The 14,015-nt window shown below is 43.4% G+C and overlaps 1 protein-coding gene across 7 annotated transcripts in view; it reads right to left on the bottom strand.

The window, feature by feature from the left end:
* Window positions 1-14,015, bottom strand: part of LOC308307866 (voltage-dependent L-type calcium channel subunit beta-4-like) — a gene marked incomplete at both ends in the record, with an annotated part of 48,930 nt that overhangs the window by 30,739 nt on the left and 4,176 nt on the right. For 2 of the 7 annotated variants that reach the window (XM_080753181.1, XM_080753182.1), the window contains one exon: window positions 10,055-10,099. The exons of the other annotated variants lie outside the window; for them this stretch is intronic. In XM_080753181.1, coding sequence (XP_080609307.1) covers window positions 10,055-10,099 — 45 coding nt within the window. Of the gene's footprint in view, window positions 1-10,054; window positions 10,100-14,015 lie in introns of those variants that run through there. 7 annotated transcript variants of the gene reach the window in all.

The raw sequence follows: 14,015 nt of genomic DNA, 5'->3' as shown, positions 1-14,015 counted from the left end.
CACCTTTACTGCCAAGGAGGGCATATAAAAGCGACTCTCCTACTGCCTATGCCAGCATTTTATGTACATTTTAGCTGGTAATGCAGTGAAAATATGGCTTTATAAAGTGCTATACACAGCACAAGAGAATTTCAAGTAAGTTCAATAGCAAGTTACACAATTTAACATAAAAATGTAATCAAAATAACATTCTTAACATTTTTGGTCAAGAGAAAGGAACTGGTTGGAATAACGTGTTCCTTCCACGCGCTACGTCCATCCCAGGGAAATCCCCCCTATCAGGTGAAAAGAAACAACTTGGACTACTCATGCATTGAAGGAAGCATGAGGTCAGTCCGTTGTCTCCCCAGGCGCGGCAGAGGGAGAGCAGAGCCCAGGATTATATAGACAATTCGCACTGGGTGAAAAAGGGGTTGCAAAATCGTGGGATAAAAATTATAAATTAAAAAAAGAGAAACACAAGGGTATGAGGTAGAAGTGCGGTGGTCTACTATGGCGGAACATTGAGTCTGCAGTACTTCTGACTGCTACTGCTACCTAATACCCAATTAGATAGTCATTCTAAAAAAATAGTCACTACATTGGCAATACAACCTTTAAAATCTAAAGCATTAAGCATACACCTTTGTAGTAATGTTGACCACAACTTCAGTGAACATGGGACTATATATGTTCACGTGTTTGTGTGTATGGGCGTGTTTGTGTGTGTGTGTGTGTGTGTGTGTGTGTGTGTGTGTGTGTGTGTGTGTGTGTGTGTGTTTCCATACGTCCTCAGGAAAAATCCGTCTCATTTCATCACTATCAGAAGAGCCCTCTCCCCCTTCCCTCACCCTCCTTATTAACGAGTCAGTGGCTGCTGGGTGTGAGAAGGGTAAAAAATAAAATAAAAGCCTGCGCACTCATTCAAGGGAGACATGGGGCGGAAGGGTGGGGGGCAAGCAAAATGGAGAGAAATAGTCCAACTACAAGATATAAGTCACTTTCATCAAGACCGCAAGAGTGCTACCAAGTAACAACACACACAAACACACGCACGCCAAAGCATTATAAGGCAGTTGTTACCGAAGCAGTGCTAGGCTATATATGCTCATCAAGCTTCCCAGCGTCACATTCAGCCTGCCTGCCTGCCTGCTGTGAGGGGGTGGATTGCAAGGGGGGCCAAGGGGGACGCTATTTCAAGCCTCCTGACGAAGTTGGTTGCAAGACAGTGGCTGTGACGACTGCACATCATCTATACCGCGCAGCACAGTGGGGGCTTTAAGTAAAATCTCACTCCGGGGCCACAAAGGCAAAAGATTACAGTTCTGTTGTTCTGTCCACTGGTAGCAAAGTGAACGTGTCGATGTGATGTAAGCTTCGTTTGAGGAGAAGATTAAGTGAATGTTGGCGCTTTTTAAGTAAATGAATGCTGGTGCTTTTTAAGTTTCTATATGAGTGTAGTACTATAGTAGCCCTGCACTAGAAATAATTCAAACATGGGGGATGATAATGTTTGATCCAACCTTTAATGCGCTCACACTTGAATCTACACTACTCAGTCTAAATCGGAGAGGAGCATATTCTTGTCTCAGAGGGATTCACCTTTAACACTGTACAATATCTGTACAATATGCCTGATCACCCATGTTAGAGATCTGGGGTCCACCCATACTTCCAACGGGCCGTTGGTCCGACCAGGTTAACAACAGTCACCAGGTTAGCATTCACCAGTGTCGGCAGGTTAGTATTTCACCAGGTTACCATTCACCAGCGTTAGTTTTACTGAGGTTAGGGTTGGGGTTAGGTTTAGGTGGTCGGAACACCGGCCCATCGGCATATTGACGCGGACCAGAGATCTGGCTTCACTTCTTTTTTTTTCTTCTTTTTTTTAAATAATTTTTATCCCATGATTTTGTAACCCATTTTCACCCAGTGCCAATTACCTATGTAATCCTGGGCTCTGCTCTCCCTCTGCCGCGCCTGGGGAGACAACAGACTGACCTCATGCTTCCATCTGGCTTCACTTCTAATGCTGGAAACCAACTAACCAACCAACTTGCTTTTTTTGGTTTGACTATTGTCAAGGCAGATCCCTGAACAGTGTTTGTGCCAAGTTTGGTGCTAATTGGAACAAAGATGCACTTGGAGCACCTAGGTCCACTGTATACCAAATTGCAATTTAACCCACTTCCGGTGGTCTTCTGATGGCCAGTGTTGGTGCCAGGTTTGGTGCAGATCGGGGCATATTACGTTTGTCCAGTCTGACCAGTTTTGGATGCTAATTACAGGCAAACAGTATGGAATATCAAAACCCTGTTTGAAAATATATATGTATATACATTTTTTGCAGTCATTTCCCTTCATCAGTAACTATATTATTGTGATGGGGTGTTTCCTTCCACTCTTTATTGTCTCCACCAGCCGAAGGCTGAGGGAGAGTATGTTTTCCCCTCCGTCCGTCCGTCCATGCGTGCGTGCGTGTGTCCGTGCGTCCTTGCAGTTTGTGAGCAGCTAATCTCAGTCACCGTTGGCCCGATCGCTGCCAAACTGAGCACACACACTCCCTGGATGCCAATCTAGAACCTCTGCCCCACATTTTTCAAATCAGCCTCATTGTGGCGCTATAACAGGCCGATTTGTGTGGCCTGGTGGAGACCTGTGCTCGGAAGAGCACTGCTTCTAGTGTTGACATTAAATGTCAACAGAAACAGGAGGGATGTTTTTGTCAGGGGGAGCTCAGCCAGAGATCTTAATTGCTTCCTTTGAACTTCAAAGGGGTTGTGCACTAAGGTAATTGATTGGGCCATAAAAGTGTCAAGTCCTCGTTAGTGATCTCTCTAATCAATGAAAGCAAAGACAACTACCTGTTTGATGCCTGTCATAGAGGGGAGGGGGAGGGGGAAATGGTTTTGTTGGTGGAGTGTCTTCATTGGAATAGTGTCTGGCAGTGTGCATGAAAAAGGCTTACGCTTATTGGTCCAGCGGTTTCCGAGATTACCGTATACCGGTATTTCCCAGGCGTTTAATACGCAAATCTATTTGGACCCCGGGCGTTTAAAAGGAACCAGGCGGCTACACACTCACACTCTCTCTCACACACACACACACACGCACACGCACACACACACACACACACACACACACACACACACACACACACACACACACACACACACAGGTGAAAACGTAATATCCACCTCCCTGCCTTCCGGCCCGGACAATTTTACTGTGTACAGTACGGTAAGTATAACTGCAGTAAACCTACAGACACAAGGGAATTACACTCAAGGATATGCTTGTCATATTTGCTTGCGTTTCCAAGCCTGTCCTCAGAGCTCACATTGGCCTCCGGGCTACCACACACACCGGCACCTCCAGGATTAGTAGCCAATCATCACCCCTCACCCCTCCGACCGGGCCTGGTCAGTCACATGACTAGTGTTACATAAGGGGCGAGGCTGAATGATGCGAGCCCTCAATGGCCGCCGCTACTACTGTTACAACCATTGACATCAATCAGTGGCCTTTGTGATTCATCGCCCCCGCGCTGCCGATAACCCACCGCTGTACTGTCATCTACAAGTGCTCTTTATCTGACTGTCTGTTTGCCTTCATCTGTCATTTGATTTAAACGCGTCTCTGGATGTCTGTCTGGTGGCCATCCTTCTTCAACTTTCTACCTGAACACTGACACAAAACCAGTGTTGCATTGGTCCGGTCACGCGTGTACACGCCGCCCCGTATCTTTCGGACCAGTGTCACGCCTCTCACGTGCACGGGCATGCATCGATTCAAAATAACCTCCAAATTCACACCTCGACAACGTTTAGTGTGTGTCACAGCAGGGTGATTTAACAAAGAGGTGAGCCTATATGCATATCAATACACCCTTGTCTGAACCTGTTAACTCCTGTAATGTACAGTAGGTGTCACGCAACGTACGCGTGACAAAAACGCGTACCCCCAAACATTGACTCACCAATGCAACACTGCACAAAACCAAGATCTGTATTTGTATGAATGTTATACACAGTATTATATGCGGCATGGCCAATCCCAGCCATACAACGTTTTTCTTTTTTTTGCTGTTGTTGCATAATAGACGGTATTCCATGGCTCAAAAAACATTTCGAAATCGCCATTTCAAATCAAATTTACATGTAATTCACTTAAAAATAGTTAGAAAATATTGCCCACAGTGCCCAAGTTAAATATGAGGGCAATGTGGTTTGATGATCAGCACAACAATGTAATGTTTAGTTACATTAGTTGTTGGTAAGCAAGTCAACCCCCCACTGTAATCTAATGCTCCTGTTAAGGTTGCATTGACTAAAAAAGCGATTCAAACACTTGTTTCCACCCATCGGTAAGAAATTCTTGACCGATACCATTTTAAACATCCAAGAACAGGGGGGCCTTTTGGATACAATGTGCCTAAAAAGGTAAGAATCGTAGCGTAGAGGCAAATATTCGCTGGTGTCGCACTCTGCCGGCACCCGAGAATGTGGAACCTCATCTATAAGCTATACAGCGGAGGTGGATCTGCCTTCCATTTTCCTGGGCAGCCAGCTGGTCTACTACGCTCCCACTCCTGCAGACTCAGCCATACTGGAGGAAAAACCGGGCCTCAGCACAAATGTTTACTTAACAGACGATGGCACAGTCTGTCGTCCTAGTAGACATTGCCAGATACTCTGCTCCACACAGCCCATTAACACCATCCATGCATACTGTACAGTACAAGCATGAGAAGAGACAGTGCAGCCACACCAGCATGCTAACACTGTATTAGCGCTGCTCACTAGTATTTGAAGAGTACAAAGTACAAAGCTGAAGATTAGGTTGACAGAAACTATAATGCAGGTTGGAATGAATTCCAATCTTGTCGTTGAAAAACAGTAGGTGATTACAGTGATGGCAATATGACACACTCACAATATTATCGCAAGATTATAGTAGAAGAACATAGAAATCAAAGATGTATCTGTATTTCTGGCATTTACCAAATCCCCATACCGTATGTTGCAGTCAGCTTTAAAGGAAATGTGTGTACCCCCACCCCAAACCCCTATCTCTCATACATAGGCAAGACAAAGCTCATGGGAGAACAAAAGTGCTTACAAAGGGCTGTTTGACATGTGGATTAGGCATGATATATTGCTTAAAATTCCCTATTCACAAATTTCTTCTACTGAAATTCTGCTTCCCTTTGCACAGCCGACTCCTCAAATGACTGTCTCCAGTGACAGAACATGGATTTTGCATCACAAGAGTTCTCTCTCAGTCGTGGACATAGCCCATTATATTATAATTATAACTCATGGAAACAGTTTTATCTCATTAGTGAGCTTTTTCATGGGAGGGCTCTCTTCCCGCTACAAGCTAGACGTGTCCTGTAGGCCAGTCAAGAGTTGAATGTACATCAATGACAGACCTCCTTATCAATTCATACTCGCAGAGATATCATCAAATATGAATTGCTTAAAGGGATATTTCACTTTCAAAAAAACTTTTGGTAATTTTATCATCTAATCAAGCTTTTATGAATACCCTGAACAGTTTTTAATTAGCTTGATTGAATATTTAGATATTTGATGTAAATGTTACCAGGCCCTCCAGGCCCAGGTCCTCTCCCCACACACACCCATTGTAACTTCAAACTTCATTCTAACCATGATAGATTCATTAAAAACACCCATTATTTTTTTCTGGTGACTCAAACTACCCTCCTAATATGTGAGCAGGCCGTGTTTTTTCGATAACTTTTTTCATTTTTTTTTAATAATTATTATTTTGTATTTCATTTCTTCCATTTTCCCAAATAATTATTAAAAATAAATGAAAAAAGTTATCGGAGTCACCAGAAAAAATAATGGGTGTTTTTAATGAATCTGTCATGGTTAAAATGGAGTTTGAAGTTACAATGGGTGCGTATGTGGAGAGAGGCCCTTCCACTGCTCCCTGTTGAAAGTGGAATATCCCTTTAAATTCTTGAAAGAAGTACATAGACAACATGAATGTTCACCTGTAGGGTCAATTCTAAGACTAGGTCTTCTAAGAGTTGAAATAACACAGTGCAAAAGCAGAAAATAGAATACACACGCCACGCCACACATATCAGACACCAAATTTGGTAGAACACAAAACCAAATTTGGTAGAACACAAAGTATGCATGCAAGCGCCATGGATTACAGGTATAATGTGCTGCTGCTACAGCAGAAACCCTGACAAATGTCTTGACTGCAAAAAAGAAAAAGCTATAAAACACATATCAATAATTTCATTAAAATTAAATTGTGAACTGTGTAACAGAAGATGGGAATAGCACTTCAAATCAACCTGCCAAGGAGTACAGAGAGGATTAATGCCTTTGTCCGGGTTTCCTACTAGGCACCCGTGGTAACGATCTATTCAGAGCCATGGGAGTCTTTCCTTTGATACAAATAACTGTTATTTACTGCCTCATTACAAATGTATATCTATAAATCTATAACGAGACCGAAGAGGAAGCCACACCTCAGACCTACAGAGAACACCTCTCCATTTTGTTGGCTGAAAATAATGAAACACCTTTCTGGAAATATCTGCTTGCTCCACAGGGTTTACCTGTGGTTTTCGTAGCGCACAGCTAAATCTCCCACCTTCTGGCTGCATTTGCACAGTTTAATTAACATTCTGGATTTGACTGTGTACCACTGCACTTTCTTTAACCACTTTCACCTGATCATTATAGGTGAAAATGTTCAAAAAAAAAATATATATGTTTTCTTTCTGAAAATAGGTAACGGTAGGTCTTGTAGACAGGGGTGTCGCACCAAATTATGGGCCCTGGGTACAAGGATTCACTGCGGCCCTGTGGGGAGGAGCTTTAACCCATTTAGACTGGGAACGCGTTATTACGCATTCTTTTGTGCTTTAACTATTGACTCTGCGAGCTTGTAGATGTGCTATTTTTGAAAAATCGTTCAAATTTGTCTTTGAATATTTCAAATCCTTCTAAGGTTTTTTGAAAAACCAATGTTTTCTATGTCAGTGGTGCTCAAACCTTTTCATGTGAAGGACCCCCCAAAGTGATATGTATTTGGCCACGGACCCCCATCTCAAAATATTTAGTTCCAGGGACCCCCCAGAAGCAAAATTTGAGTCACAAATGTTCGCTTAAAAATACATATATTCAAAGATTTGCACACATCACAACTTTTCAAAAATAGCAGATCTACAAGCTCGCAGCGTGCTGTGAGCTTATCTGCTATTTTTCAATTTTACGTATACAAAAAAGGTGAACTACATTGCAAATGTTTTTTGGAACTCTGCCACACTACAGTACTTTGGCCACATAAGCCTTTCAATAATGTGAAAACATTGAGATTACGAGAAACGAAGGTGACATCATTTACCGCCTCTTCACTTACGGCAAGAGAGAGAGAAGAATTCAGAGCACGAAGCACTTTAAAACATTCCTAAAATGACTCTCACGGGCACAAGCACACAAGCAACAGCCAGCCCATCCACATCTGCTTTCTCTCTCTCTCTCTGTCTATCTGTCCGTCTGTCTCTCTCACTGTCTGTCTGTCTGTCTGTCTGTCTGTCTGTCTGTCTGTCTGTCTGTCTCTCACACACACACACACACACACACACACACACACACACACACACACACACACACACACACACACACACACACACACACACAGACAGACACATATACGGTGCAATGACTGGGTCATTAGTGAGGCTGTTATCTAGGAGTGTCAAGTGGCCAGACTTGAGTCCATCGTGCCACACTCAAGCCTTATCGCTCCAGACGCCAAAGCTCGCTCTGCTTCCCAATCAACTCACTCACTCTCTCTCTTTCTCTCTGCTTCCTGCCTGCCCTCCAAACCTATCAGGTCCAGCTGAAGCTAGAAGCACACAGAATCCTCCATGTCTGCAAGTAGGGCCATATACAACCTGTATGAACTATGAAACTTCACCAGCAGGTAGAAGGCATGGTCATACATGGTAAATACTAAATATTGGAACACACATATGCTGCATCTACTAATATCATAGATGGCAATGCTCCCTATGTGTGGCCTGTAATACCTTCATATTAAAGGCGTAGTTCACCCCCACATTTTTTTTCCTATTGATTACTCACACCATGGAGACTTCGAGTTAAATCATATCTTTATTCTTTTTTTGCATTCCTAAGACAAAAACATAAATAAATGTACTATAATCAATTTTGTCAAATCTCCATGGTGCGAGTAATCAATAGAAAAAAAGTCATTTTGGGGATGAACTACTCCTTTAACATTTAGAAATGAGTCATGCAAAATCCTAGCATACTGCAACATAACAGATCATCCAGTACTCACAGGCTGAAGATTTCTGGACTCCAGTCATCTCGCAGAAGCCTTGGACAAAGACTCACTAAAAAGCCCAACACTAACAGGCCAATGACAAGCACTGATAGTCAAGCACAAGGCCACTAAAAGCCTCAGATATGTTATACTGAAATACTGCCAATACAGCACTAAAACTGGGTAGCAGCAAGATAAACTGTGGACATACTGTAGCTTATCAACTAGTTTTGTATTCATTGCCTGGATTTGGTTAGGTCACCTTTAGTTCTAAAATGTTATATGAGAAAGCTTTCTTGTGACATTAATAATAATATGCAATCAATGTTATTTTAACCAATCTGTATGGACATTTTAATACAATATAACTAGCACATCAGTGGTTACATCTTTACCCTGGTGTCCGGTATACTACTACAGTACTACAAATAGTACTGCCAGAAGCTCACAAGCACAATTTCTTCCCTGGCACATGATTCAGTGTTTGACTGCTGACTACAGTGACTGACACAATCTGCTACGTACATCTCTGATGATAACTGAGACACGAATGAACTGAAAAATCTCAAACGCAACAGAATTAAAGACTCCTTTGTTGACATGACTTCAGAACCAGTGACTCTTACAATGCTTATATTTCACATATGATGTGAAAGAAGTGTTCAATTTCCCATCAAAATCCTAACTGTCAAGAGTCAGACAGAGCGCATTAATGGAAACAGACAGAAACGTGTTGTTAGAGTCTGGCTCATTGGGAATCCACACTCCATCCTTCCCTCGTAAGTCTCCCCTCCACCTAGCTGCCAGCTCCTACACACACAGTAAAAGTGTTAAAGCTGCAATCCCTAAGTTTTATGTCCTACCTGGGATGCAAACACTTGGTCTCTCCCGCATGAGAGACCAAATTTCTGCCGCTGACTAATTAGGACAGAACTCTTGGACACTTTTTTTGCAACGGAATTGGAAACCACCTCCAACCACCTCCAACCAACTGTATTAACAATCTGTATGGTCTCATGAACACATACCACACAAATAGTTAAGCCTGAGTAATACGTGGATTCGCGCCATGTCTCCCATCAAAAATAGCAGATCCACAAGCCCACAATGTGTGTCGTGAGCTTGTGGATCGACTACTTTTGGTGTGTGATGCTGGCGCACAACCTATAAATCACCCTTTTAGGCCATACAGAACTGAACGATGGAAAAGCAACAGATTAGTAGATGCTCAAGTGGATGGAAGTGGACATGGATTCCTCTTGTTTGCATCCCCAAGTCTGCTGCCTGGGGAGCACTGTACAGGTGTGAGTAGAGAGACTTTTAACAATGCGCTCTGAGTCAAAAAAACAACACTAAGGTGCATTCTCTTTCTGTCTCTGACTATCAAACACACACATGCATGGACACACACACACACACACACACACACACACACACACACACACACACACACACACACACACACACACACACACACACACACACACACACACACACACACACACACCCTTCCCCCAATCACTTCTGACAACCCAGAGGCAACAATGTGCACGATGAATGTACACAAGTGTCAATACATCCTTTTCCTACACTGTTTACACACACCCACACACGCGCAATCTCAATAATTAAGCATGTACGGTAGGCACCTCACACACACAATAGAAAAAGCGACTCGCAGGTATTCCACAGCACTACTGTACAGTCTCATCATCCCACACCCACTCACCGCTTCCGAGTCTTCGAATCCATGAAGGTACAAATTATCGTACATGGAGGAGTGATATTCCCGAAAGCACCCCTTGAACGAATGGACAAAAGTAAGAGCGACTGCCGATCAACCAGCTCCAATGGAGGATGGATGATGAGGAAGAGGGGCTGGGGAGGGGGGCGTTTACAACCCTGTCCTCCTCTCCACATGAAGGTAGGCAGAGCAGAGGAGACCCCACCACAGGAGCAGACCAGAAAAGTGGAGCCCGTTCTCTTTCCCCCGAATAGACAGTGAATTGAATATTATCAGTTTATCACCCCCGAGCCTCAGCGCCTAACGAGCGTTGGTTCCCATTATAAGGCAGCCTGGTTGTCCCCAGAGGCAGAGCAGACCTGGCATTTTATCTGCCTTCTACACAAACGCGCACACGAACGCACACACGCACACACACACACACACACACACACACACACACACACACACACACACACACACACACACACACACACACACACACACACACACACACACACACACACACACACACACACACACACAGCACAAACCCTTCCTCGCGCGTACTGGGTGATGATAGAGAAAGGGATGCAGCATGCTGATTGGCCAGGGGCTGCTCCAGTCAGCTTGGCTGGCTGTGAATAAGGAAGAGGAGAGAGAGAGAGAGAGAGAGAGAGAGAGAGAGAGCGAGAGCGAGAGAGAGAGAGAGAGAGAGAGAGAGAGAGAGAGAGAGCACATGCAGGAGGATCTTCAGCTCCACAGGAGCGTTAATGACCATTCTCTGCACTGTGGTCCTCAATGGTATCTGTTTTAAGCACAGTTTCACTCCCAACCTGTGTCCCTTTGCGGCCATATGGAAAAGTCCTTGTGCATTGGTTAACGTCTATGGAGAATGTGTGGAGAATGTCTGAAGAGTGCAAACTGATCAATTGGCTCCTTTGGGCCATGGCCAAAGACCTTTCTGGCGATTTTGGACAACCGCCTATCCGGCCGACTCGGCGCCACGCACTGACTGCACTCCCTCGGATTGTCTGCGATTCTCGAGATACAGTATACGTATATACACGTACAGAGATTCCGTGCATTTATTTTAAGAAAAGTTCTGTGATTCTGTTTGAAAGTAAAAAAAGAAAAGAAAAGAAAATGTAAAAATACACCAAATGTAAAAATAAACCCATTAAAGGATAAATGTTTAATTTTAATGTCAAATTAAAACTGAAACTGTGTATAGACAATTGATGCTGTATTGTCCTTCAAAGTTTTGTGTGCGGGTTGTTGTGGTTGTTGTTGGCTGAACATTTGCCCATCCTATCTAAGGAGCAGTGGGTGACATTAATTCAGTGCTCAGGGACCACTTGGGGTGTGTGCGTGACTATGTGTGCGTGTGATGATTATGATGATCCCCTGACCTAAACGCCCAGTTTTAACGATGCCCTCCCCTTTAAAGCTGAGCCATCATTCACCCAGGTAACACACAGACATAGTTGAATGGCTGAGCAATCATAAACATAAAATTAGATCTTGACCTGTTGTTATCCCTGCTCTGTTACTACACCTAGGTTGTATGTCATTACATCTTCATGTACACACAGGGCACATCAAATCACCATCCATCTTCAGATGTTGGGGTTATGGCAGAATTGATGATATACAACACAGTGGGAAATGATTAAACCATTTACAACTGAATGTAACAGTACTATGAAGTGGAAATAAGAAATGCTCCAGATCAAAAGATTAAAACAGTAAAAACGAATAGGGGACGTGAAGTAATTGGACATAACAAACAACTAATATTGCCATGGTCCTGTCAAGATTGTGCAACACTGCCCTCTTCTGATAAGGAATATTACAGCAGGTAGACTGTCACAGTAATGGTAGTTTTGTTTTTCCTCCCCTTAAACAAGCACCTTAACATCATGGTTTAGTTATTATCATGCTGATGCACAATTAGACTATACATGGCCACAAGTGCACAAGACGCAAGTTGGCACACCTTGACAGAGTGCAGTCTAGTTTTTGTTCACAGCAGATAGACATAACGTATATGCTGCTACTGTAGGTGTAAGGACTTCATTGCCATGGAATAGCTCCAGATTAATACACTGCAATCAAGTCCAAATATGAATATATCACCAGAACTTGAATTAGTGTTTAGTTTACTGATGCTTATTTCTCATATACTGATCCACTGATATATTTCAGATTTGTATTTTTATTTTATTCCCATAAAAACATGAACAACAGACACAGATACATACAACGTCTCTCATTTTGGATTTCTGGCATTTCTACCAGAGTTGGTATCGTATGTTGATGGACAAAATGCTGTCATGTGGATGGTATGCAGTCGGAAGGGATTTGTTCGACTGGAGCTAGTGCTTGGTGCAGATGAAAGAGATGGGGGTGAGGTGGAGCAGCCAGGGCCCATTGAGTGATTCATGAATTAACTGCTGCTGAGTCCAGTGCAGCCTCACGCGCGACCCACATAAGGGGGAATTAGCTGTACAAAGCAGCCTCTTCCTTATCACATTGCAGGCTGTACAGTACACTGAAAAAAGAAATTGGTAGGATGGATGTCTTTGTTTGATTCATTGTGATTCAGAAATGCAATTAAATCTCTGGAAGGAAGTCGCTGGATTTCCAGCCTTGCTGCCCCAGCATGAGAGTTAATTCAAGTCTACGGGCCATTCAGTTAAAATGGCATTGAGATTTGCATTACAGACCAGAGAGAATTTTACCTTGGTGTTCCTGGCCATGAATGCAGGATAAGAAGTCCATTCAGAATCATCAAGATCAAGTAGCATTGATGAGGTTTCCAGAGACCACTCTTAAGACCACAGGTCATTCCTGGGTCAACTGTTGGTCTTGGAAGGGACTGAACACTGCATCCCATTACACCAGTGACCCAAAACGTTTACCACAAAGGCTATGCATACTTTCGATATGACTTAGTCTCTCAAACCTATGGAACTACACAAGTCAGAGGGTAGGTCTATAGAACGTGGATAAAGGGAACAATTGTCCTGTTCATGTTGTCTCGAGATGTGTTCCCTCTTCAACATGTGTTCCCCACGTAATTTGACAGGGTTTTTGGGTTTTAAAAACCCAAGGGCCCCCCCTAGTGGCGAAAATAAAATGTGTTTTAATAGGCCTAAATAAAACAATGCGCCCATATCTACATAAATTCATACCACTGTGGATTAATCATTGTAGTTTGCGCTTAAATCGCGCAAAGACAACAGACCCGGGCCCCTTTGATCAGGGCCCCCTTGATCTGAAAACCCATGGGGAATAAGGTCTAATATCGCCACTGTCCCCACGTGTATTCTAATCCACCACAATTATGGACAGAAACGGATGTCACTTCCTCCTATAGTACATCCTTAACCATGTCAAACCCATGCCTAAACCTAAATGCCTAAACCATCCAACGAAAATAGCTCCACGGGGGGGACACTTCTCGTCACAACACTGATGCCACTTTAAAGTTCATCAGAAGATTTCTCATGGCAGCAAAAATCTGCCAGGCTCCAACATCCTCTTATCATGCAGCTCAGAGGTAGAGTCAGGTTCAGAGGGCATTCATTAACTCATCCAATCACCAAGCTAGTTGTGAACATCTGTCCACAGGAGGCTCTCATGGGTGGCTAACATACCATATGTGAAAATCAGATTAACGTGGCACGTTATTCTTGCTCACCACTGAGGAGACTAAGGGTTTCAGTACTACATGGTGCGGATGATCTTTGTCACTCAGCAACTCCGACAAGTTGGTCAAGGTTTCCTGTCAACATGGAATGAAGAAAAGGGTGTTCCTCCACATGTGTTCCACGTCCTCCAGGTGAGGGAGGCTGGCAGGTGAAAAGATCTGACCGATATTCCCATAATATTTTCATGCCCTGGGGACATCGGAGATCTCCAAAGGACCCAGCAGACAAATACAGAAACACAGAATCTCCAT

The sequence above is a fragment of the Nannobrachium achirus genome (assembly GCF_963921795.1).
Source record: "Nannobrachium achirus genome assembly, chromosome: 22".
Classification (NCBI taxonomy): Eukaryota; Metazoa; Chordata; class Actinopteri; order Myctophiformes; family Myctophidae; genus Nannobrachium; species Nannobrachium achirus.
The sequence above is the reverse complement of the archived record's forward strand: the minus strand, read 5'-3'. Positions and strand labels throughout refer to the sequence as shown.